Here is a 26,980-nt window from a genome sequence, read left to right as displayed (position 1 = left end):
AGAAAGGGTGGTGGAGGCGTGGAATGGCCTCCCGGTGGAGGTGGTAGAGTCAAGGACTGTTCCAGAATTTAAAAAGGCATGGGATAAGCATGCGGGGTCGCTTAGGAACAGGAAGAATTAGGGGTTACAGAGGATGGGCAGATTGGATGGGTCATATGGCCTTTATCTGCCATCATGTTTCTATGTAAAAGAAATTCCATCTAAAAATGAGTTTACGGGTGAGAGGTTCAGATCAAAAAATGTTCTCTGTGATGGCATCTACGTGGTGGAATTGTCTTCCCAGAGAAATCAGGGGGAAGAGGTTAAACATTAAACATTTTAAGAAGTAGATGAAGACATAGCTTTTATAGCATGATTTACCTGAAAATGTCAACCTTCTGGAGGGGTTTTAAATCTCAGGTTTTTAGAGAATTTATGTGTGCTTAGGTTTGTATTTTATGAAGGTGATTTCTGTAAACCGTTTTGAACAGGCATTTTTGTTTGTTAAGCAGTATATACGAATTTTAATAAAGAATGAAAAGCGGTATGTGTTGCATTTAATCCACTTTAACCAGGCAGCAGTGTGCACAGATGTGGTCTGAAACGGGGTCATGTTCAGGAACAGGCCAGGCCAGCAGCTAACAGCCTTTACTGTGCTGCAATCAGTGTACAAAGCGAAAGGTTGCAAGATTGACCACATATTAAAGGAGAGCACTTCAGTCCATTCTTTTTTTCACTCCAACACACCATTAGCTGCACTGGGCTAACAGAGAAGTCTCCTTTGGGACAGATTGTTGTAACTATCAGATTATGACCAGCTGGGTTGCCAAAGCTGCCTCTTTGCCCAGCTTCTCACCAAACCTTCCTTCAACAAGAGCTGGTGAGGAGATTTTGCAATTAGGCACAGTGTAAATTGTTTTCTGGAGGGAATATGGTGAGATTAGTAGCACAGTGTCAGATCTGATCTTACAATGATTCCCTCCTTCTGCATTTTTAATGGTTGTACTGGGATTGTCTAGGCTTTGACAGAGTGATTCTGAAACATATTATGTATCTGCCTCAGCTCCACAGGCTCCCTTGAACTGGCGGTTGGGCAAGCTGCTGGGCCGAGGTGCATTCGGAGAAGTTTATTTGTGCTATGATGTGGAAACGGGCAGAGAGCTAGCTGTGAAGCAGGTACCCTTTGATCCAGAGAGCCAGGAAACAAGCAAGGTAAATGAACTGAGACACATCTGTCACCACAAGGATTTCTCTAACAGCTGGGGAAAAAATTCAAGAAAACAACAAAAAGCGGAAGAAATCCAGAAAGACCAAACTAAAATCACGGGTGTAGAAAAGCCAAAGTATTTTATTATGACCCTACACCCGTGATTTTAGTTTGGTCTTTCTGGATTTCTTCCGCTTTTTGTTGTTTTCTTGTGTTTTTGCGGGAGACTTGGACTCTTTTTGTTGTGTTTGAAAACAATTCAAGTGCATCAAAAGTAAGCAGTGTTTAGGGTATTACATTTTAGGAATCTTGTTCTTGCCTCAGTGTGTTTATGCTGTAGCTCAGTGACTCCTGAACCTATCTGGGTGGGCGGACGCCCAGCCAGTCAGGTTTTTGGAAATCAGAATGAATATGCATGAGATAAATTTGCATGCATTGCATTCATTGTGTGTAAATTTATCTCATTACCGGAATCCTGAAAACCTGTCTACATTTACCTCCAGGACAGGTTTAGCAAGTCATAAGACACCTGGTAGGGTTTTCTAGTCTTTTGGGGGTTAATGAAATTTCTTGTGTGACTAAAAATTATACAGTTGATGAGATTCTTTCTGGTGTCACTAGGTACAAAGGACATCTGATATTTTTTATTTAGTGGTGGAATGGAAAAATCAGTAATTAAAAAATTAGTTATTAAAATGGACTTGGGGAAAATCCACTGCTTATTTCTAGAATAAGCATCATAAAATGTATGTACTGTTTTGGGATCTTGCCAGGTGCTTGTGACCTGGATTGGCCACTGTTGGAAATAGGATGCTGGGCTTGATGGACCTTCAGTCTGTCCCAGTATGTACTTATCTGTTAAAGAGTACAGTGCCAACAGCTTGAACCATTGTCAGTTTTATACAGTCTATAAATAAGCAAGAAGAAATTTGTGCATTCAGAAAAATAAGACCCAGTCCTTGGGCAAATCCTGTACTGCATAATTCACACTATGAATGTGATACAAGTTTGCCAGCAATAGTAGGATTGGACATAGCAGGGACCACGATAGTGATCGGTTCCAGCAGTGTGATACTTCAGTCTTCCTTTAGCAGTCCTGTTTCCTTTAGTGTGTGGTGCTCATCTGGGTTCCTTTTTGTCTCCTGTCTTTTTGACATGTTTTGAAGCTTCTGGTTGGTCTGATTAGGAAATTTGGAATTGATTTTCATATGTGTGCTGACAATATTCAGCTTTTTGTTTTCCTGGGAGGAAAGACAATCAGAATCGAAAAGCTATGTGGGATTGGGCCATAGTTAATAAGATTTACTTAAATCTAGAAAAATCTGAAGTGCTTATTCTAAGGGAGGTGTCTGATCAGACTGTCCCTGTACAGTTTTGATTAAGTGGTACTGGTCTTCTGTTCAAGAGGGAGGTCTGGAATTTGAGTCCTCTAGAGCTTAACTTAAGTTCACACACACGTGTTATGAAAGCAGCTAGAAATGCTTTTTATAAACTGTCACTAATTAGAAACTTTAAGCTTCATTTTTTTTAAGCATGAATTGGCTAGTCTTTTCAGGCTTTCCTTTTTCCCCACTTAAAATGCCTCTTCTAAAATGAGCAAAAAAAAAAAATCCTCAACTCTATCTCTGGAAAAAATAAATGGATGGTGAAAAACCAGAGTATAATCAATCAAGGAGATAAATAAGTGAGAGGAATGACCCAATACAATTCTGGGTGTCTAATTGAAATATCTAATAGATAATAGGGAAGTTCTCAGAGTAGTAAACTCACCCAAACGAGGCACCACAAAAGTGAATTGTGCCTCTAAGGGTGGACAAATTTCTCAATCACAGAACCTCTCTTAAATAATTTTTTAAAAACTTTTTATGAGCAAAACCACCCATGCTCTAATAAATGCGAAAATATATATATGTTTTTCTCTCACAAATCTCAGAATTGAGTGAGTCAATCCTGTCACTTTCTCCAAAAAGCCTCGTGCACATCAAAAAATAACAAATGTGCTAATAATCTTCTAATGCTAATCTGCAAAAATATACCGTATGTGTAACAATCATGCACTAAATTTGTGCTATCTTCATAAACCTATGTAATCAATGAATAGGCACTTAGCGTTACATGGTCAAGAAAATCCTCAATGGGCACTGTCCTAGTCAGCGGTTTGTCTCCATATCTGGCTGTAGTCCAGTTCAACTGTACATGATGGTCAGGCTAGCACAGATAATATATATCACTCGCTGAAACTTCTGAGACTCTGAAGATGTCTTTAATCCACTGCAAGGCTGCCCTTAACAAGGCTAATTCCGTTGAAACCTTGTTACAACTGTCCAACTTCTTAACTTGACTCCTTTAAACGGATCTCCAGATCTTACGGGGTAAAATCATAATGAGTTCGACTTTGCAGGGTTTTGAATAGCTTCTTCAGGAACTCTGAATATGATAATTTTATACTGTCTTCAGGAAGGCCTCTCGGAGGCACTTCTTTATCTTCCTGTTTTGCTCTCTGAATTTGATTGTGATCAATGTAGAGCAGGGATTCCCAAACTGGGTTCTGCGTCAGTCAGAGCAGGAGCGATTGTACCTTCCCATGCTGCCTCCACTGACAAAATGGCTGCTGGAACCTCCCATGGCAGTCTCATACTGCGGATTGCCCCTGCTCACGCTGGCTCCAAATTCAAAATGGCTGCTGGGATCTCTTATGGCAGACTGCTGTGGGAGGTCCCGGCAGCCATTTTGTCAGCGGAGCTAGCATGGGCAGGAGTTGTCTGGGGGGGGGGTCACCCCTGCCCCCTCTAGACCATCAACAATATGGTAAGCCTGGGGGTTGGGTGGGAGCTTACATGTGGTTACAGAAGAGGGGGAGGGCTTCTTGTATTGGGGGGAGGGGGGAGGTTTCTGGATGTATGAAAAATATTGTAAGGGTTCTGCCATAGAAAAAGGTTTTTGGGAATCGCTGATGTAGAGTGTGGGCTTGTGCAGATTGTTTTATGACTTTATGACCACATGCGTAATGCCAAACGTGCACCTAAGTGCTTTAACTACAAAGATATCTCCAATAGGGTCTAGTTTGCAGGTGGGTGTATATATGGGCAGTGTCTGGGCACACACTTATGTATACAACTTAAGTACATATGTACATAAGTATTGCCATACTGGGACAGCCTGAAGGTCCATCAAGCCCAGCATCCTGTGAGCTTGAAGTATCAGGATGTGTGTGCAAGTGTCCTTCAAGTCCAGAGAGCATAGCCAATTGTGTTCCTGAATCACGGGAAGAAGGGTGCCTAGGGAAACCATCCTGAACTTTTCTCGGACCAAGAATTTGTTCAGGGCCCTTAGATCTAGGATGGGACGCAACCCCCCTGTTTTCTTCTGCACAAGCAAGTACCTGGAATAGAATCTCAGCCCTTCTTCCCCTAGTGGCATGGGTTCAACTGCAAGGTCCTGTAGAAGGGCAGAGAGTTCCTCTGCAAGTACCTGCCTGTGCTGGGAGCTGTATGAATGAGCTCCCAGTGGACAATTTGGAGGTGTGGATTCCAGATTGAGGGTGTATCCTAACCGGACTATTTGAAGAACCCACCAGTCGGAGGTTATGAGAGGCCACCTTTGGTGAAAAAACATTAACCTCCCTCCAACTGGCAAGTTGTCCAGAACTTTACTTCTGGCTGATATATTTTGTGAATTTGGAATATGCTTTGATTATAATAAGTACACAAGTATTGTCATACTGGGAAAGACCAAAGGTCCATCGAGCCCAGCATCCTGTTTCCAACTGTGGTCAATCCAGGTCACAAATACCTAGCAAGATCTAAAAAATGTACAAAACATTTTATACTGCTTATCCCAGAAATAGTGGGTTTCCCCCAAGTTCATTTAATAACGGTCTATGGACTTTTCCTTTAGGAACCTTGCATGACATAGCTATAATTCGGGTTCCTCTTTCCCACATGCATCACTTTGCACTTGCTCACATTAAACGTCATCTGCCATTTAGACACCCAGTCTCGTAAGGTCCTCTTGTAATTTTTCACAATCCTCCCGCGATTTAACCACTTTGAATAACTTTGTGTCATCAGCAAATTTAATTACATCACTAGTTACTCCCATCTCCAGGTTATTTATGAATATGTTAAAAAGCAGCGGTCCCAGCACAGGCCCCTGGGGAACCCCACTAACTACCCTTCTCCATTGAGAATACTGTCCATTTAACCCTACTCTCTGTTTTCTATCTTTTAACCAGTTTTTAATCCACAATAGAACACTACCTCCTATCCCATGACTCTCCAATTTCTTCTGGAGTCTTGCATGAGGTACTTTGTCAAATGCCTTCTGAAAATCCAGATACACAATATCAACTGGCTCCCCTTTATCCACATGTTTGTTCACCCCTTCAAAGAAATGTATATTGGTGAGGCAAGATTTCCCTTTACTAAATCCATGTTGACTTTGTCTCATTAATCCATGCTTTTGAATATGCTCTGTAATTTTGTTCTTAATAATAGTCTCTACCATTTTGCCCGGCACCAACGTCAGACTCACCAGTCTATAATTTCCTGGATCTCCTCTGGAACCTTTTTTTAAAAATCGGCGTTACATTGGCCACCCTCCAATCTTCCGGTACCACGCTCGATTTTAAGGATAAATTACATATTTCTAACAATAGCTCCGCAAGCTCATTTTTCAGTTCTATCAGTACTCTGGGATGAATACCATCCGGTCCAGGAGATTTGCTACTCTTCAGTTTGTAGAACGGCCCCATTACATCCTCCAGGTTTACAGAGAATTCATTAAGTTTCTCCGACTCGTCAGCTTCGAATACCATTTCCGGCACCGGTATCCCACCCAAATCTTCCTCGGTGAAGACCGAAGCAAAGAATTCATTTAATCTCTCCGCTACGGCTTTGTCTTCCAAATAAATTATTTCCCACCAATAATCTAGACAAGGGTACCAAACAAGAACCCCACCACCATCACCACCATATTCATCCACCCCCTCCCCTCCAGCACTTGTATTGTGCACCACGAAGGTGTAGCAAAAACTGCTCAGGTACAGTGCCAACATAGGTTCCACATATATAGTTCTTTTTAAATGGGGTTTAATTACACTGGGCTATAATAAGAGAGTACAGGAAGCACTTACCTGTGAGCAGGGCAGCATTAACCCTTTGGTGGGTCATAGGTAAACAAGCACATATGTGACCATCTGGGAAAACATGACTGAAATCGCCAGAAATAAAAAATGAGGTTTTAATGAACTCTGTTAGAGCAAACAATTTGTAATTCAGCAGTCCAGATCCCATCCTTGTATGTGAAAATGTTACAGAAGTTGAAACATGTGACTGCTTAAAGTATTTTTGGAGACATTGAGCATTAAAGTTCAGAATGAATCTGTGACCTTAAATCATATTTTCCCAGAGATGGTCACATAAGTACCTGTTAAAACTCCTGCAGACTTCCACTGCTCACCAACTCCTGCTGACTAGGGATGGAACGAACAGACAGACCTCAGCAGATCATGACTCTTATATCCTGTCCACCTCACATTCTTCTTTCTACCAATAGTTGATACAAGGACAGAAATCCTTTTTGGAAGTCATTGATTTACACACCTGAAATAGCCCCTCCTGAATGCTTAGACCCTAGGCCCTAAGCCCTTTCCTGTCTACTAGAAGTTATGTACTATAGCAAGCATTTGCTAGTTTTTTCACTTTTATTCCTGTATCTGTATTTATTTTTAACTAAAGGAGGTGAATGCCTTGGAATGTGAAATTCAGCTGCTGAAGAACCTCTGCCATGACAGGATAGTGCAGTACTATGGCTGCCTGCGAGACCCCGCGGACAGGAAGCTCTCCATCTTCGTAGAGTATATGCCTGGGGTAAGTAAAGTACAGACTGGGCCGGTCAGCCAGTGTGCTTACCTTCCACACAGACAGAGCAGGTCCAATTCAGACCTTGTATGTGGCCCTGCCCTAATCTTATTGAATCAGGAATTTTATGTTGTGTAAAATTCATACTGTTCAAACATGTGCAGTACAAATGCATGTTTGATGATGCGGTATAAGAAGACCATTCTGAACTATTCAGCTTCATTTTACAATCTAGTAGTCTTAACTACATTACAGAAAATTTACAGGTGGTATAATGGGGTCTAGGAATGTGTATAGCCATAGACATATGTGTGCACCAATGATTTCACTTTAAATTTTTAGGCACTCATTTGAGTCAATTGTGCCTTCACAAATGCACATCCTTAATAAGGGCCAGAGCCAATAAAAATTTCCCTTATTATGATGTCTATATGATGATATATCTGAAGGCAGGACTAGTGCAGTCTGGGAAGATCATGCATTACAGCACTCTTTTTAAATTGGTTCTTTAAAAGTTTTACAAACTAGTAGGCTTGTAGCTTTCTGCAAAATTGTCTTTGCCTTTTTCTGTCTGTGTACACATTCCCAAACCATTAAACCTATAACAAGATTTCTAGAAGCGTGTACAAGAAACTGAGTTCAAAACAACACATACAAGAACTCAAGATAAATAAGCCATATCAGCATAATAATGGTAACAGCGCTTGCAGTCCGCCAACTCCCAATCATAGGTTCAAAGCGAATAACACAAGTATTAACTGTTACACGATGAAGAGAAACATACCAGAAAAAATTATCAATAAAGCAAATTTTCTTAAACAGATAAGCTTTCAATTGTTTTTGAAACAATAAGAAAGAATTAATCTTTTTAATGTCAACTGGGAGTGAACATCACATAGAAATTGCCTAATATGGAAATGACGTTGACAGAGATTTCTTAAATCTTTTAGAAATGATGGGAAAGAATGCATGAATTTATGGCACATGATGAAGTAGGAGATAAAGGAAACAAAAATAAAGAAGATAAATATTTTGGACATATACTGCAGAACATCTTATATACCCAACGTGCAAGCTTTAAAATAACTGGGGCTTTAATGGGCAGCTAATGAAATTTGATCAGTGTAAGTGTAATGTGATCCAGTCTCTTCTGCCCCAAAATCATCTTAGCTGCAGTGTTTTGCAGTAATTTTGCAGTCTTATCAGTCAAGTTGGCTGAGAGAAGACAATATAGGCCATTACAATAATCTAATTTAGAGAGGATCACTGCTTGAACCAGAATCAAAAAGTGTTTCATCTCAAAGCAAGAGTGAATTTTTATTAAACAATACAACTTATAAAATGTGGTTTTTGCAACTGCATCAGTGAGGCTTTAATGATAATGAAGTATCTAGATATACACCCAATGTCTTTGACACCCTATTAACCTTTAATACAGAGCCATCATGAAGTGTAAAATCTGAAGGTGTATTCTTGCCCACTCGATCTAATCAGGGCAACTTGGTTTTATCCTTATTGAGTTTAAAACCATGTGAGGAACATAACATTTCTAAGTTTCTATTGCAAGACAAAATTTATGATAGGGGCAATTACAAGTATCAGCAGGATTATATCGTCAGCATATGAAACAAATTTAGCCCCAAAAGTGGAAAAATTATGGTGGCAGTCCCTGAGGCACTCCAAGGTGGAGTCCAACTAGTGGAGATTTGAAGGCTTATTTTCGAAAGAGAAGGACGCCCATCTTTCGACACAGATCGGAAGATGGGCGTCCTTCTCACAGGGTCACCCAAATTGGCATAATCGAAAGCTGATTTTGGGCGTCCCCAACTGCTTTTCATCGTGGGGACGACCGAAGTTCACAGGGGCATGTCGGAGGCGTAGCGAAGGTGGGACTTGGGTGTGCCTAACACATGGGCGTCCTTGACCCATGATGGAAAAAAAAGGGCATCCCTGACGAGCATTTGGATGACTTTACCTGGTCCTGTTTTTCTTACGACCAAGCCACAAAAAGGTACCCGAACTGACCAGATAACCACCAGACAGAATCGGGGATCACCTTTCCTTACTCCCCCAGTGGTCAGTAACCCCCTCCCACCCTCAAAAAAAACTCTTTAAAAATCTTTTGTGCCAGCCTCTATGCCAGCCTCAAATGTCATACTCAGCTCCATCACAGCAGTATGCAGGTCCCTGGAGCACTTTTAGTGGGTGCAGTGCACTTCAGGCAGGTGGACCCAGGCCCATCCCCTCCCTACCTGTTACACTTGTGGTGGTAAATGTGAGCCTTCCAAAAGCCACCACAAACCCACTGTACCCACATCTAGGTGCCCCCCTTCACCCGTAAGGGCTATGGTAGTGGTGTACAGTAGTAGGTAGTGGGTATGGGGGCGGTTTTGGGGGGCTCAGCACACAAGGTAAGGAAGCTATGTTCCTGGGAGCAATTTGTGAAGTCCACTGCAATGCCCCCTAGGGTGCCCGGTTGGTGTCCTGGCATGTCAGGGGGACCAGTGCACTACAAATGCTGGCTCCTCCCATGACCAAAGGGCTTGCATTCGGTTGTTTCTGAGATGGGCGTCCTTAATTTCCATTATCTCCGAAAATCAGAAATGACCAAGTCTAGGGACGACCTAAATATCAAGATTTGGGTGTCCCTGACCGTATTATTAAAATGAAAGATGGACGTCCATCTTGTTTCGATAATACGAGTTTCCCCGCCCCTCTACCGGGACGTTTTGCGAGGACGTCCTCAGCAAAACTTGGGCGTCCCCTTCGATTATGCCCCTCTTGATCAACTCTTTTAACTCCATAATATTGAAATGAAAGAAATTCTCTTATCCAAGACAGAACTTTGCCAGAGATTCCCAATGAACTGAATTTATACAATAATGTCATAATCGACTGTATCAAATGCAGCAGTCAAGTCAAATAATAATAAAATAACTGATTTACCATAGGTAAATAAAGATTTTTATCTCAGAAACAGTAGCCAGTAGGACAGATTCTGTTGAGTGATATGGTCTAAATTCAAATTGTAATGAATGTAAGCAGTCAAATCTCATTAAATAATATGACAATAATTCTCATACATATGCCACAGCCAACTTGAGTGCTTGCCACAAGTCTATAGTTTGCTACTAGGCTTGCATCCAGCATGACATTCTTTATAAGGGGAGTTAAATGATGCCACCCCTAGTGGATGGAAAGTGTCCTTCACAGAAAAAATTATTTAGAATTTGTGTAAGCCATTCAACTATTTGAGAAGGCGGATATGTCATTTAATTTGCAGGACAACTATCCAACAATATACAAGACAATTTGGACAATCTTATCAGTAAGATTTTAATCTTACTAACAGTGATAAGTGGGAATGAAGCCCAGTTTCTATCTGCTGAGCAAGCCTCAGCAATACAACCTGCAGAAGAGCATACTATCTCTTCTGATGTAGGAGGAATAGCTAATCTAATTTTCAAGATCTTCTCTGAAAATACTGAGCTAATGCTTTAGCAGAAAGACATGAATTTCCATTACCATGTTGTTGTTTTTTTTTAAGGTTCAGTTGTTAATGAAAAAAAATGCCTGAACAATTTCTTTTGGTCCAGACACTTATCCTCAATTTGTAAAGAATAAAACTTCTATTTAGCCAATTGAATGACCACCCTCTATTTTAATCTAGCATAAGTACATAAGTAATGCCACACTGGAAAAAGACCAAGGGTCCATCGAGCCCAGCATCCTGTCCACGTCAGCGGCCAATCCAGGCCAAGGGCACCTGGCAAGCTTCCCAAACGTACAAACATTCTATACATGTTATTCCCGGAATTGTGGATTTTTCCCAAGTCCATTTAGTAGCGGTTTATGGACTTGTATATTAGGAAACCGTCTATAACCCCCTTTTAAACTCTGCCAAGCTAACCGCCTTCACCACTTTCTCCGGCAACGAATTCCAGAGTTTAATTACGCGTTGAGTGAAGAAACGTTTCCTGGATTTGTTTTAAATTTACTACACTGTAGTTTCATCGCATGCCCCCTAGTCCTAGTATTTTTGGAAAGCGTGAACAGGCGCTTCACATCCACCTGTTCCACTCCACTCATTATTTTATATACCTCTATCATGTCTCCCCTCAGCTGTCTCTTCTCCAAGCTGTATAGCCCTAGCCTCCTTAGTCTTTCTTCATAGGGAAGTCGTCCCATCCCCGCTATCATTTTACTCGCCCTTCGCTGCACCTTTTCCAATTCCACTATATCTTTCTTGAGATGCGGTGACCAGAATTGAACACAATACTCAAGGTGCGGTCGCACCATGGAGCGATATAACGGCATTATAACATCCTCACACCTGTTTTCCATACCTTTCCTAAGCAGACTTATCCTGTGATCTTTGCCAAATATGTTCCAACTTACAAGATGCTTTAAATTTATCTCACTACTATACCATGGTACTTGGTGTGTATTTGGTCTCTAATCTTAGAAGTCAAAGGAGCTAGCTTATCAATTGTCGTAGAAAGAGAATTGTGCCATAACTCCAAAGAATTTAAATTTGAGGCATTGAAATCTACCTGAGTTCCAAAACAAAGAAGGATCAACTTTTCTTCTAACTTTATAGACAGTAGTGATGGAAGGGGAACAAGGCAATGCAAAGAACATAGTAAATTCTGCAAAAATAATATGTCCAAGAGACTCGCTTCCAAACTAAGTCATTAAATGTACCAAAGAGCCTGTACACATTGATAATAAATCCAAAGCATATCCCTTTTCATGCATAGAGTGAGAAGAAAATAACAAAAGTGAATAAGAAAATGATATAGAAAAAAAAATCAACTGTCTCCAAATTAGTCTTGTCCTCCAAATGGAGATTTACATCATCCATCAGCAGTAAAGAATCAGTACTAACACTATGCTGAGACAAAAAGTCAATTAACTACTGCCTTATTTCTTTTCAGGGACCAGGAGGTTTATAACTCAAAATAAAACCTATTGAACCAGAGAAAGTTGAATCTAAAAATTTGTAAAATGCCAATTCCAATCCAGGAACACATAATGAGTCAATAAGAGAAACATTTAAAAAACTTTTAAAAACTACAGCAACATCGCCACCTTTTTTCCCCACTCTAGGAACACTGAAGATCTTATAGCCTGGAGGGCACAACTCATTTAAAACAATGTTAATCTCCATCAGTGAGCCAAGTCTCAGTATTAAAAGCAAACCCTATTTTCAGTTCCTCAATTAGCTACTCTAGAGGGATAATGAAGAAACCTAAAATGGACTCCAGGTTCTATTGCTTTCTTATGTATATTTAATGGACAATAGCCAATAATAGTCTCAGTAGGTCTTTGAGTAAAAATAGAATTCTGAGTAGGTTCAGAAAAACAAAGAATCTTGAGGTCTTATAACATTCAAAAGATTCATAATCTTATCACTTGACTGATCAACCTCCTTACCACTAATGAATAAGCATAACCACTTCAATCTCTATGTCGAATGTGGTCTCTCCATAGTCGATGACCTAAAGAATGATACAACCCAATTTCGTACTCAGGAACGTTCCTGTATTACTATAATTTATTCTTCCAATTTCTTACTCAGGAATTTCATGTATTACCATAATTTATTCTTCCTTAACATATATATGCACATGATATATATCTATACCATGATCTGTTCATGTATGTTATGTTACATGTATGTTACCATGTATGTATGCAACTTAACACATTACCATTTGTAATTCTGTTACCCGGAAATGGCAACCGCCATTATGGCAAATGTAAGCCACATTGAGTCTGCAAATTGTTGGGAAAATGTGGGATACAAATGCTACAAATAAAAATAAGAGTCTCTTTCCCCTTATACTCCCACCCACCCTATAAAACCAATCATACAATTAACCATTGCATTTTGAACTTATCTTAAAAATGAATACAAATATAAAAAATAATTCTCTTAGGCAGAGCACCAAACACTGCAGGAGGGAGCCCTCCACCAGACTATTGAACAACTTAGTCAAGAGCTTGATCGAGTAATTTTTAAAAGTTTTGTAAAACTGAACTGTGTAGCCATCAAGCCTGGGGGGTCTTACCGTAGGGCAAGTCCTTGATCGCCCAGCGAACTTCATCTTCCTCTATGGCCAGAGACAACTGGGAGGCTTCTGCCAAGGACAATCTGGGGAGGTCCAGATCAGCAAAAAAGCTAACCAAGTCATCAGAAGACACTACTGTTTCAGGCCGATAAAGAGACTTTTGAACATGTTACAAAAGTCTCCTGGATTTGCTCTTTGGTGACACACACACAACCAACTTCATCTTTAATTTGCAGAGTGAAATTCTGTTGAGCTTTCTTATTTAATTTATGGGCTAACAACCGTCCTGCCTGGTTTGTTTCCTTGAAAAACTCCTGCCGCAACAACTGTAGCTTCTCGTTGATCTCTTCCAGATCTAATTCTTGCAAATCTGCACGAAGCTTCACCAGGCACTGCAATAGCACCAAAGTGGTGCCTTCCTTCTCATGCTGACTCTAAAATATACAACTGATGATTTAAAATCAAGTTTTTTTCTGCGAGCGCTCCTTAAACCTGTAAGAAGACAATGCAGTCAGGTTGTCATCCAGCTGCCAGGGTCCATGCAGCCTAGGACCCCCCTCTACCAGTGTAACAATCACAGGGGCATGGTCTGACCACACCAAGGACTCAATGGTAGCCACAGATAGGGGGAATAAATCCTTACCCACCAGCCACATGTCAATCTGTGAATATGTGTCATGAACCCTCCAATGATAGGTGTAATCATGCAAAAAGAGTGGAAGGTACCAGGACGAAGTCCCAAGATACTCAATTTTTTCCTTTAAAAACACTAGGTTTATACACAGTACCACAAGTACATAAGTAATGCCACACTGGGAAAAGACCAAGGGTCCATCGAGCCCAGCATCCTGTCCATGACAGCGGCCAATCCAGGCCAAGGGCACCTGGCAAGCTTCCCAAACGTACAAACATTCTATACATGTTATTCCTGGAATTGTGGATTTTTCCCAAGTCCATTTAGTAGCGGTTTATGGACTTTTCCTTCAGGAAATCGTCTAACCCCTTTTAAAACTCTGCCAAGCTAACCGCCTTCACAGGTTGCACTTGACAAGAATTTCCCAACACAAGCTGTGTTTTTGGCATGTATGCTTTCTTCAGGGGACCTGTCAACATTGCATTAGTGCTAAAGCTGCAAGCCACAAAGGTCTAATGAGTGCCCGCAATCAGTGCACTAATCTGAAGAACAGTGACAAATGAGAGTACCAATAAAAAAAAATGGTTGTGTCTTCTCCATGAAAAGAAGACACCGATTTATCGCTGTACTTCAAATTAGTGCACTGATTGCTGGCACTCATTAGACCTTTGTGGCTTGCAGCTTTAGCATTGATGCAATGTTGACAGGTCCCCTGATGAAGGCGTGCATGCCGAATCACAGCCCGTGCTGGAAAATTCTTGTCAAGTTCATCCTTTATACTACTTGTGAATACTGTATTGTGTATACTCCTAATGTTTTTAAAGAAACTGAGTATCTTGGACTTTGTCCTGGTGCCTTCCACTCTTTTGGCTTCACTGGTGATTGTCTGTGGAAGGGCTTTTCTTTTGTGTTTTGTATAAGTGTAATCGTGCTCCTCAGGTTGATGAAACCACCATGCATCAATTAAGTCCCAATCAGAAAACACCCCATCAATCATTACAACAAAGGAAAGCACACACGCGCACCCGAACAGGCATGAACCACCCACACCCCCAAACATACATGCACATCCCATACACTCATTCACCAGCCATATCACAGGCCATTCACCAGCCGTATCACTACCAACCACCCCAACAGCCCACACCATTTTCACACTCACTTCACGACCCCTATCCCAAACAGAACAAGGCCTCCTATAACTTGCGCCTGTGGAGGAAGGCAACCACCCCCCCCCCCCCCCACGACAAGCTCACCTCTTGTCCAAAAGAGTCAAAGATAAGAATACCAATCGGCAGAGGCAAAAATATTGCCTAGAGTATGTGCAGCTAATGTCCCAAAGACAAAAATTAGCAAGGTAGCTTCGAGACCACAAAACAAGCAAATCGGGCAAAATGAGTAAACTGTAGTCCAACCAGGGCTCAAAAGGCACTCTAAGGAGGTATCTCCCAAGTTGGCTGTACCCAGTGAACAGGTTCCAGTCAATTAGGCTATTACTGCTACTACTAATCATTTCTATAGCGCTACTAGACATAAGCAGCACTGTATACTGGACATAAAGAGACAGTCCCTGCTCGGCAGAGCTTACAATTTAATTAGAACAGAGTCAGAAAAACAGGACAAATAAGAGATAAGGTGGGAATGATAAAACATGGGTACTGAACGAGTAAGGGCTAGGAGTTAAAAGCAGCAACAAAAAGGTGGGCTTTTAGCCTAGATTTGAAGACAGCCAGAGATGGAGCTTGAAGTACTGGCTCGGGAAGTCTATTCCAGGCATATGGTGCAGCTAGATAAAAGGAATGGAGTCTGGAGTTAGCAGTGGAGGAGAAGGGAAAGGGAAATGGGACTTGATATACCTCCTTTCTGAGGTTTTTGCAACTACATTCAAAGCGGTTTACGTATATTCAAGTACTTATTTTGTACCAGGGGCAATGGAGGGTTAAGTGACTTGCCCAGAGTCACAAGGAGCTGCAGTAGGAATCAAACTCAGTTCCCCAGGATCAAAGTCCACTGCACTAATCACTAGGCTACTCCTTGGTGCAGATAAGAGAGATTTACCCACCCAGTGGACGGTGTTACTGGGGAGGAGTGTAGAGAGAGAGAGTGGAGAGGTACTGAGCAGCTGCAGAGTGAATTCACTTGTAAGGAGTTTGAACTGTATGTGGGAATGGATAGGGAGCCAGTGAAGTGACTTGAGGAGAGGGCTAATATGAGCATAGTGACACTGGTGGAATATAAGTCATGCAGCAGAATTTTGAACAGATTGAAGAGGAGAGAGATGGCTAAGTGGGAGACCGGTGAGAAGTTGCAATAGTCTAAGCGAGAGATAAGAGTGTGGATTAGGGTTCTGGTAGTGTGCTCAGAAAAGAAAGGACGAATTTTGGTGATATTATAGAGAAAGAAACAACAGGTTTTAGAAGTCTGTTGAATATGTGCAGAAAAGGAGAGAGAGGATCGAAGATTACCCCAAGGTTACGAGCTGATGAAACAGGGAGGATGAAAGTGTTATCCACAGAGATGGAGAATGGGGGAAGAGGAGAGGTTGGTTTAGGGGGAAAGATAAGAAGCTCAGTCTTGGTCATGTTTAGTTTCTGAGCAGTCAGGTCATCTGGAAAACATCAGAGTTATGTTGAAGCCTGCTCTTTTGGACAACCCTGCGCTAATGCTGCCCCATAGAGGGCTGTGTGGTGGCTAAATCACGTTCAGGTCCATCAGCATCACTACACCATGCCACAACTTGGCTTCCTGCAACAGGATAATAGCGGCAGCCGGGGCAGTCATTTTGTGCAGCTTGATATTTAACACAAAGGATAAGCTGAAAGGGTAGAGTCACCAATAGAGCAAATTATTGTCCGTTAGGCAGCGGGTAACCGGCCTAAACTCTCTTCAACGCCACAGAGGGTGATGGCAGAAATGTCAGTATAGAATTTGACCTTCATGCCCTCCAGCATAATATGGCCTACCTTCTGGGCCGCCTGGAGGACCCACTCCTTAACCTGGAAGCATAGACAACAGGCCACAACATCCCGTGGCTGGTCAGCCAGCTTTAGACCCAGCGCTCTGTGGATCTGCTCAAACTTGATTAAGGATAGGTCTGCCGAACTGTCCACTGTGCTCAGAAACTGATGGCACACTTGTTGCATTGGGACGGCCACATCCTACTCAGAAGAGTCTCGAGAATGCTGCAGGCTCGCAGATAGTTCCAGCGTGCTCTGTTCTCGCTGCCCTCTATTTTCAAAAGTAGGTCGTTGTAACTATGCTCAAGTGACTCTGCACAACTATGCAGGCCCTACATATCCTGGTCATGCTGGATCACTCGTTCCTCGAAGTCATTAAGTTGGTGTCCCATATCGTCAATTTTCTTATGCAGACTTTCCACCTCCAAGTGCAAGGCCACTTTTATGCTATCCATAGAGGATTTGAAATCACTTATCCATCGCTGCAGGTCAGTCTGGGCTTGTTCCTGCTCATTCAGGCCTGACTCCTCCTCTGCAGGCTCATCCTGAAGCTCGCTGCACCACAGAGAATGCAATGCCGTCCTTTTTCTGACCATTCGATCCAACGGTCCCGCTGCCTGGTAAGCATATCATTTTAAATCGGGCTTTGACTTCCTGCTCGCTATTAGGTTCCCTGACCCCTCTTAGGCTGGATGCGCCATGAGGATAGTGAAAATGCACCTTCTGTTTTTGCTAATGTGCCAGGGTAGCGAGGAGCTGATAGACTAGGCTGCCATCTGCGGAGTGATGTCGCTTCCTTCTCATGTTAAATTATTTAAACCAAAGGAAAAGCCTTAGAGCCCAGCCTGGAACATGCACGGTCTCACAGACTACAAAGGGCCAACCCATAGGCATAAAACCCCCCACAATAACAAATGATAATATTTGTGAAATTTTCAAACTCAGACTTTAAAAGTTTAAAACTATAAATTTAGTGAACTGTTGGAACTCTTCTTGCACACTTTCACACCTGTGTATTTCAAACTTTAAGTCTATTAGTCCACAAATCAGTCTCTGTATATCATATAGTAAACATTTCAAGGCTTTAAAACTGCCAAAACTAATGTTTTCTTTCTTGTTTTGTAAACATTTGCCATTTTCATGCTAGATAATAGTAGATTCGGTGTTGCAATCATATCTTTTTTTTTTTTTTTTTTTTTAAAGGCTTTGCATACCTTTACAAAACATGTTTTTAATTTCTCCAGTTTCTGGAAATGCATCTTAAGTTTTTGGTTTTATATGTCTGTTATTCAGTGACTTGGTTGAGCTGTTAAGCTATTGACATAATCCAAAAAGTGTGAGGAAATGAGAGGGCTGGCATGGCGAGCACTGTTCACTGCTATGTGGAAGCCATCCATTCCCCAGGTTTGCAGGGATGGGATTAATGCGGGGTGGGGGAGATGGAATCAGGGTCATAGTTTAAGGATTTTATTTATTTATTTAACATTTGTATCCCACATTTTCCCACCTATTTGTAGGCTCAGTGTGGCTTACATAGTACCGGAGAGGCCTTTGCAGGCTCCGGTGTGAACAAATACAGGGTGATGTTATGGTAAGATCAAGTTTATGTGGCACAGCCACATTAGGGAATCAGAGAACCGAAGAGTTGTGTTATGTCCTTTAGTTTGGTTGTGTTGCAGAGATTAGGCTGACATCTAGTGGCCAGATTTAGAATCCATGACTATCACTTCAATGACCAGACAAAGGATTTTGTATGAGTGGGTGGTAGGGGGGAGATATAAACTAGTAAAAAAAACATTTCCATGTACAATAGTTGCATACAAAGGCTTTTGATGTCAGAGTTCAGTCCAGTCCTGGTTCTGATTGAGCTGGAAGCCCAAAGGAAGAAGTGGAAACTGCTAGATTAAAAAAAAAAAAGTGAAAAAACTACTACTACTACTATTAAACATTTCTATAGCGCTACTAGACTTACGCAGCGCTGTACAAATTAACATGAAAAGACAGTCCCTGCTCAACAGAGCTTACAATCTAAATTGGACAGACGAACAGACAGCTAGGGGTGGGGAAATTGCAGTGGTAGGGGTGATAAGTGAGGGTGTTGAGTGTTTTAATTTTTTGTACAATTCTTGGTTGGCATGTTGCCTTTACATTTTTTGTTGCTTAAATGCAGGGAGAGGAGAAGATTTGCTGAGTCCATGCCACTTGCAGGGGTGGCGCTCAGGCAGCACACTGCTTAGTGTGGTAAAGTCAGATTTTCTTAAGAGTAGTGACAACAAAGTGGACTTTAGGAGGTGAAACAATAACAAAAAAAACCCCAAACATTTAATTATGCTTTGTAAAGTGTTCCATTTATAGTAAGCTTTATGGTTATGCAGCCATCAGAGTTGCCAGATTCTGAAAATATTTTTGACAGTCTTCAGTCTTCCAGATTTGAATTGACAACCCACCCTTTTTTTATAGATATGCACGTAACCATCCCCTTTTTGTGCACAGCTGGATTTAAAGGGGCAAAATCTCAATATAGTTTTTATGGTATGGACACCTTAAAACCCAGATACTGGTTCTTCACAGAGCTTGCATCCATGGCATTTTTACAGATATGTGTGTTGGTATGGATGCCAGTTTTCCTTTTGAGCATTATTAGGCACACCTGCCTTTCATGCATACAGTAGATAGGGCCGCTGCTTGGATGGGCATAGTTGGTTAGAGAATGGTGAAATGACTGAAACTGCCAGGATAATAGGATTCAGAAAATAATTCTTGCTCATGTCTGTACTTATACCATCAGTCTAATAAGTGAGATGGTCACGTTCTTGGTTTCTTAATTTTTATACCCAGGGTTCAATAAAAGACCAGCTGAAGGCGTATGGTGCTCTGACTGAGAATGTTACGAGAAGATACACCAGGCAGATCCTCCAGGGTGTGTCCTACCTGCACAGTAACATGATTGTACACAGGGACATTAAAGGTAGGTTGTCTGCCACTGAAACTGTGAGACTGGAAATTTCTGTTAAGCATTGTTTCTGGAGTCGATTTAAGAGATACAAGTTTGTGTAGAATTACCATATCTTCGCGAATGTAACCTGCAGGGTATACACGTTTTTATTTCTCGGAATGACCTGGTGCAGGTTATACTTGACTTTAAATTTCAAGGCTACTGTGGAGGAGACATTCAACATCTCTTTAAAAAAAAAAAAAAAAAAAAAAACTCCCAAGTGGTTTGCATAAAATTCTTTTTTATTGCAAGAAACATTTAGGGCTTCTTTTACCAAACTGCGCTAGGAATTCCCACGCGGCAATGCTAACGAAGTCCATTCAAAGTGAATAGGCTTGTCAGCATTGCCGCGCCAGGAATCCCTAGCATGGTTTGGTAAAAGAGGCCCTTAGTAAAGTTTCCATAAGTACTTTTGGTAGTATGCAAATCAAAAGCTTATAAGGAGGCATTCCACAGACCTATAACAAAAAAAACCAAACAACTCTTAAGATATAAGCTTATGGCATTAATACTTATAATGTCTCAAACATTATCTTGTTCGTCACTAGAAGGAAAACCTTCAAAGTCTATATCACCTGAAATTAAATATGACCAAAACCGAGCTTCTCATTTTCCCCCCCAAACCCACCTCCCCGCTCCCCCCGTTTTCTATTTCTGTTGATGGCTCTCTCATTCTCCCTGTCTCCTCAGCTTGAAACCTTGGGGTCATCTTTGACTCTTCTCTCTCCTTCTCTGCTCATATCCAGCAGATTGCCAAGACCTGTCGTTTCTTTCTTTACAACATCCGTAAAATCCGCCCATTTCTTTCCGAGCACTCTACCAAAACCCTCATCCACACCCTTGTCACCTCTTGTTTAAACTACTGCAATCTGCTTTTTGCTGGCCTCCCACTTAGTCACCTCTCCCCTCTCCAGTCGGTTCAAAACTCTGCTGCCCGTCTCATCTTCCGCCAGGGTCGCTTTACTCATACTACCCCTCTCCTCAAGACCCTTCACTGGCTCCCTATCCGTTTTCGCGTCCTGTTCAAACTTCTTCTACTAACCTATAAATGTACTCACTCTGCTGCTCCCCAGTATCTCTCCACACTCGTCCTTCCCTACACCCCTTCCCATGCACTCCCCGCTCCATGGATAAATCCTTCTTATCTGTTCCCTTCTCCACTACTGCCAACTCCAGACTTCGCGCCTTCTGTCTCGCTGCACCCTACGCCTGGAATAAACTTCCTGAGCCCCTACGTCTTGCCCCATCCTTGGCCACCTTTAAATCTAGACTGAAAGCCCACCTCTTTAACATTGCTTTTGACTCGTAACCACTCGCCTCCACCTACCCTCCTCTCTTCCTTCCCGTACACATTAATTGATTTGATTTGCTTACTTTAATTTTTGTCTATTAGATAGTAAGCTCTTTGAGCAGGGACTGTCTTTCTTCTATGTTTGTGCAGCGCTGCGTATGCCTTGTAGCGCTATAGAAATGCTAAATAGTAGTAGTAGTAATCATCGGTATAGTTGAAATGTTCTGTAGTGAATGCTTCCACTTTGTCATCATCGAATTCTTATTCCTCCTCATCAGTAGAGTCATAGAACATCTCGTCTCCAAGAAAGGTTTTTTGAAATCAGTTGAAATTGAATGTGGTTTTGCTGCGTGCCATGTAGTGTCAATCCAGTACCAGACGTCTGCATAAGTAGCACGTTTCTCTTTCCCAGAAGGAGTAAATGAATGTGTTTCCTTATGAATCCATTTATTCCATTCTTCCATACGAGGCCTTTAAATGCATGATTAACAGCTATGTCTAGAGGCTGTAGCTTGCATGTTAGTCCACTAGGGATTACTACTATATGGGCTCCAGCAGCATTCAACATTTTCTTAACTGAGTCCAGCTTGTGGGTCGTCATGGAATCAAATATTAACAATGATTTCTTGTTAAAAAAAAAACCCCACCTGAGCAAGCACAAAAAATGCATTTATCCAGTCCTTCATTATATCCTCATTCATCCACCCCCTTTTTGTTGCACTTAACAACGGACTTTGGGAATTGTTCACGTGGCATAGTTATGCGTTTGAAGGTAACTAGGGGGTTTCAACTTCTTTTCATGTGCAGTACACGATAACTAAAACTTGCCCGTTTATGATCAGTAGTTTTTACAACCACCGTCTTTGTGCCGTGCTCAGCAACTGTTCTTGTACTTGGAATATCAAAATTCATCGGTGCTTCAACCATGTTGATCATGCCTGGTTGCAGGTTATTTTTCTTAACGTCGTTCTTACACGACATTAACAAATTTACCCAATTTCTCTTCCCAGTCATCTGGTAGCTTTTGACCCGTTGTAGTTCTAGCTCGAATACATAAGTCATTCCGACGCATAAACTTATACACCCAGTTCACTCCTCCATAAAAATCAGGACTCTTCATGTCAATGGCTAATGCTGTAGCCTTCTGTTTGATGCTGATGGTGGAAACAACCCTGCAGTTATCTCATTGCAAAAGTACCCACTGTTTCAGATTTGCCTCCAGATTTTGGCCATTTGGCAGATTTACCACATCGTGCATGTTTCCTAGGGTGGATTTCTTTTAGTTTTTCCTCAGCTTTGTGCCACTCACAGACAGACTTCTTATCAACGGAAAACATACACCCATGTATTCGACTGCCGATAATTTGAAATCAGCTGTATATGACTTTCTGTTTGGCATTGTAATGGACAAGCAGTAATTTACAATAAAACTTACCTTCTTATCCACTTACTTGCTTTTCCTCCAGTCTAGCATTATAGGTGTGCCTTACCAGCTTATAATTGAAAGTAATCGCCGGCTATTTCCCGACACAAATCGGGATATGGCCGGCGATTTCGCAAAAGCGGCGAAAAGCGTATAATCGAAAGCTACATTTGTGATAGCTTCGCCGCTTTCCCTTCGCCTCGCCAGCGAACGTTCAAAGGGGCGTGTTGGCGGCGAGGCGAAGGCGGGACATGGGCAGGCTTGGGCGTGGCTACCAGATGGCCGGCTTTCGCGGATAATGGAAAAATAAAACCCGCCGATAAGCAGTATTTCGCCGGGTTTACTTGGTCCTTTTATTTTCACGTCCAAGCCTCAAAAAGGTGCCCCAACTGACCAGATGACCACCGGAGGGAATGGGGGATGACCTCCCCTTACTCCCCCAGTGGTCGCCAACCCCCTCCCACACTAAAATTATTAAAATACAAACCTTTTTTGCCAGCCTGTATGCCAGCCTCAAATGTCATACCCAGCACCCTGACAGCAGTATGTAGGTCCCTGGAACAATTGTTGTTGGTTGCAGTGGACTGCAGAAAGGCAGAGCCAGGCCCATCCCCCCCCTACCTGTTCCACTTGTGGTGGGTAATGTTGAGCCCTCCCAAACCCCCAAACCCACTGTACCCACATGTAGGTGCCCCCCTTCAGCCCTTAGGGCTAGGGTAATGGTGCACACTTGTGGGCAGTGGGTTTTGGGGGGGATTTGGGGGACTCAGCACACAAGGGAAGGGTGCTATGCACCTGGAAGCTAATTTGGTTGTTTATAAAAGATGTTTGAAGTGCCCCCTAGGGTGCCCGGTTGGTGTCCTGGCATGTGAAGGGGGACCATTGCACTACAAATGCTGGCTCCTCCCACGGCCAAATGCCTTGGATTTCACCGGGTTTGAGATCGCCGGCAGTTTTTTCCATTATCGCGGAAAAACAAAACTGGCAATCTCAAACCCGGCGGCCCACACCGTATTATCGAAAAAAAAGATGGCCGGCCATCTTTTTTGAAAATACGGTTCTGGCCAGCTGTTGCGCTGCCGCCAAAATAGATCGCCAGCAACCTATTTCGCCGGCAACGTTCGATTATTCCCCTCTTAGTCACCCACGCCCATACTCCCATGCATGCTCAGCACCACAAACTGAACATTTGCAGGGAATACAAAGGTGCGAGCAATGCAAAGCAATTTTTACATTGTCATCCCTTTTCTGCAGGATATACAAGGGTGCAGGTTATACCCATGTGCAGGGTATATATGCGAAAATATGGTAAATCACCATAACAGAGCAACGCGTCCCAGACTTTTTCAGGCACAACATCAAGGTCATGGCTGCAGTGATCTGCTGACCCCACCAACCTATGTACTTTTGGGGTGGGTCTTGATCCCCAAACACAGAGGTAGAGGTTTGTTCCCAAGCACTGAGTGCGGAGGTGCTGAAATATTCCAGTAGGACAGGTGCTGGTGGAGAACTCTACACATCATCCCAGTAGGGTCCTTCAGATGCCTCCTGCAGGTGTGAGAGAGCTTTGCTTAAGTCCTTGGGCACTCTGCCAAGGTTGACAGTGACAGTGACTGTTTCATTGGAAAATGAACAGAAACCACTAATTAGGATCACATAAGTTGCCGAACCATTCTCTTTCTGACCCGAGCTGGGAGTAAACATGCTCTCTAGGGATGAGAGGCTTCATGCTAGTCCCCTAAACCATGTGATTCTCCATTGCAGCTGCAAATCTAATCTAGAGTGCATCAAAACAAATTACTGCCAAGTGTGTGAGAGGACAGAGGTATGAGAAGGAGCAGTTGATGGTTCAAGGCAAAGTACTGAAGGAGGGAATGAGAGTACAGATTGAATATTTAAAGTTCTGGAATAAAGGGGAAATAGCACTGTCCAGCCCGAAGAAGATCCAGATCGGTGTTCATATTTTCTTTGGATCTGCAGGCATTCTCATTCCTTATTTCTGCCTAGTGTATGCCATGCTTCACTCTGCTGCTAAATGCATAAAACGGACAGAACGAACATAGTACAGAGGTCTTTGTGCATCTGGTTGAGTTTCGATTCACTACAGGTTGGATTAGTTTTTATGTAGGCCAGATAGAAGCTTTCTGGAGATAACAATTTTCCTGAGTTACGGGGATACTGTGCGATTCGTACTTCAGATGTCACTCAGCAAGGGACTTCTGTGATCTCGGGCGCTCACAATCAGCAAAACTTCCAGTTTTCTCCAGGACCAGAACAGCAAACCAGAACTCCAATTTGGCTTGACTTCCAAAACATAGAAGGTGTCTGTATAGCAGGGGTTCTCAACCCAGTTCTCGGGACACACCTAGTGAGTCAGGTGTTCACGATACCCTTAATGAATATATGTGAGATAGATCTTCGCTGTATGCATATCTATCTCATACATATTCATTAAGGGTATCCTGAACACCTGACTCACTAGATGTGTCCCGAGGATTGGGTTGATAACCCCTGCTGTAGAGCAAGTCCATCCATTCACTTCACGTCTTTAGTAATGGCCTTTTGCAGTGCAGTTGAGTTGGCACCATAGAAAAATAATGTAAAAGTAGATGTAAACAGAAGCAGTGGGAAGAGGGCAACAGTAGGAGACCCTACACATGAAGGAAAACTTCCCAGGCTTGGATATTCCCTGCCTCTACTGCAGCATCATGGCAGCCTGGGAACCTTGGATAGAGTTAATTCAAAATTAGTCTGGGATATCTTATAATATTGGACTAAGGCAGGGGCCCCTACTTTTTGGCACTGGCGGAACAAATTTCAACGTTGTTTGAATCACATGCTTCTCACAGTAGTCTAAAACATTAAGAACATAAGCACTGCCTTACTGGGAAAAGACCAATGGTCCATCAAGCCCAGCATCCTGTCTCTGACAGCGGCCAATCCAGGCTTCAAGAAAAAAATAATTTTTAATAATGTTCAATGGACTTTTCCCTCAGGAATCTGTCCAAACCCCCTTTAAACTCTGTAAGGCCAGCTGCTGTCACTACATTTTCCAGCAACGAGTTAGAGTCCAACTACACGCTGAGTAAAGAAAAACTTTCTCCTGTTTGTTTTAAATCTACCATATTCTAAGCTTCATCTTGTGTCCCCTGGTTCTATTGTTATTTGAAAGTGTAAACAAACGCTTCACATCTGTCCGCTCTACTCCACTCATCTTGTAGACTTCTATTATATCACCCCCTCAGCTGCCTTTTCTCCAACCTTCTCAGCCTTTCCTCATAGGGAAGTCGTTCCATCCCTTTTATCATTTTCGTCGCCCTTCTCTGCACCTTCTCCAATTCCTTTATATCTTTTTTGAGATTCGGCGACCAGAATTGGACACAGTATTTGAGGTGCGGTACTTCCTCAAGGTTTGGGGCCCTTACCTTTATTCCTTGTCTCCTCGAGGCCAAAGCAGGGTAGTAAATGGGCTGGAGGGGGGGAAACCCTAGGCTTTGGTGGGAATTGGCCCTGGGGAGATTACTATGTGGCAACGGAGTATGAGGGGGGTTATGTAAGGTATTCCATCTCTGGCCGTCTTCAAATCTAAGCTAAAAGCCCAACTTTTTGATGCTGCTTTTAACTTCTAACCCTTATTCACTTGTTCAGAACCCTTATTTTATCATCCTCACTTTAATATTCCCTTATCTCTTGTTTGTCCTGTTTGTCCTAATTAGATTGTAAGCTCTGTCGAGGAGGGACTGTCTCTTCATGTTCAAGTGTACAGCACTGCGTATGTCTAGTAGCGTTATAGAAATGATAAGTAGTAGTAGTAGAGTTTTCCAGTGTGAAGGTCCTGTTTCTTTCCTGCTGTTGTTTTATCTTTTAGAATGGGGAGAGGGGGGTCGAGAGGTTGAGTGTAGGGATGGAAAGGGAGAAGAAAAGGGGAGGGAATTGTATATAAAATTATGTTGATTCTCATAGCTATATGTATCGTTCTTGTAGTTGAATCTGCTGGTTTCTGTTGTTTTCTTATACTGTGCCATTGGTACTGGTTTTATACTCAATAAAAAGTTTTAACTGTAAAAATTAGTCTGAGATTGTAGAGTAGAGGTTTTATTTAAAATTTAAAAAGAGAGTGAAAGAGAAATGCAAAGGGTTTTGGGAGATGACGTTACGAGCTGGGTTGCTAATATGCCGCCTGGCACTTTCCTGGTTTGCCAGAGCATGTGCTCAGAAGAAGGGACTTTCAGCTCAGATTCAGTTTTGCACAGACTACATTACAGGTATGAGGTTTTTTTTTCCTTTTTCCTTTTTTGCGGCTGCAGGTGCCAATATTTTGAGAGATTCTGCTGGGAATGTGAAGCTGGGTGATTTTGGTGCCAGTAAACGGATCCAAACAATCTGCATGTCTGGATCAGGAATGAAGTCTGTCACAGGAACCCCTTACTGGATGAGTCCAGAGGTGATCAGCGGGGAAGGATATGGAAGGAAGGCAGATGTGTGGTAAGAAAGGTTTGAGGAACTGCTTTAGAAGGAAGTTGATCTTATAGGCTTTTTGGTTAGGAGGAGTTATACTT

At 42.3% G+C, this 26,980-nt stretch overlaps 1 protein-coding gene across 2 annotated transcripts in view; it reads left to right on the top strand.

Moving 5' to 3' along the window:
* LOC115466611 (mitogen-activated protein kinase kinase kinase 3-like) overlaps positions 1-26,980 on the top strand; it is a 320,888-nt gene that overhangs the window by 286,828 nt on the left and 7,080 nt on the right. For both annotated transcript variants that reach the window (XM_030197973.1, XM_030197964.1), the window contains exons 13-16: positions 1,043-1,191; positions 6,925-7,056; positions 19,551-19,680; positions 26,729-26,906. In XM_030197973.1, the coding sequence (XP_030053833.1) occupies positions 1,043-1,191; positions 6,925-7,056; positions 19,551-19,680; positions 26,729-26,906 (589 nt within the window). The remainder of the gene's footprint in view (positions 1-1,042; positions 1,192-6,924; positions 7,057-19,550; positions 19,681-26,728; positions 26,907-26,980) is intronic.

This window comes from Microcaecilia unicolor, chromosome 1, assembly GCF_901765095.1.
Source record: "Microcaecilia unicolor chromosome 1, aMicUni1.1, whole genome shotgun sequence".
Classification (NCBI taxonomy): domain Eukaryota; kingdom Metazoa; phylum Chordata; class Amphibia; order Gymnophiona; family Siphonopidae; genus Microcaecilia; species Microcaecilia unicolor.
The sequence above is the reverse complement of the archived record's forward strand: the minus strand, read 5'-3'. Positions and strand labels throughout refer to the sequence as shown.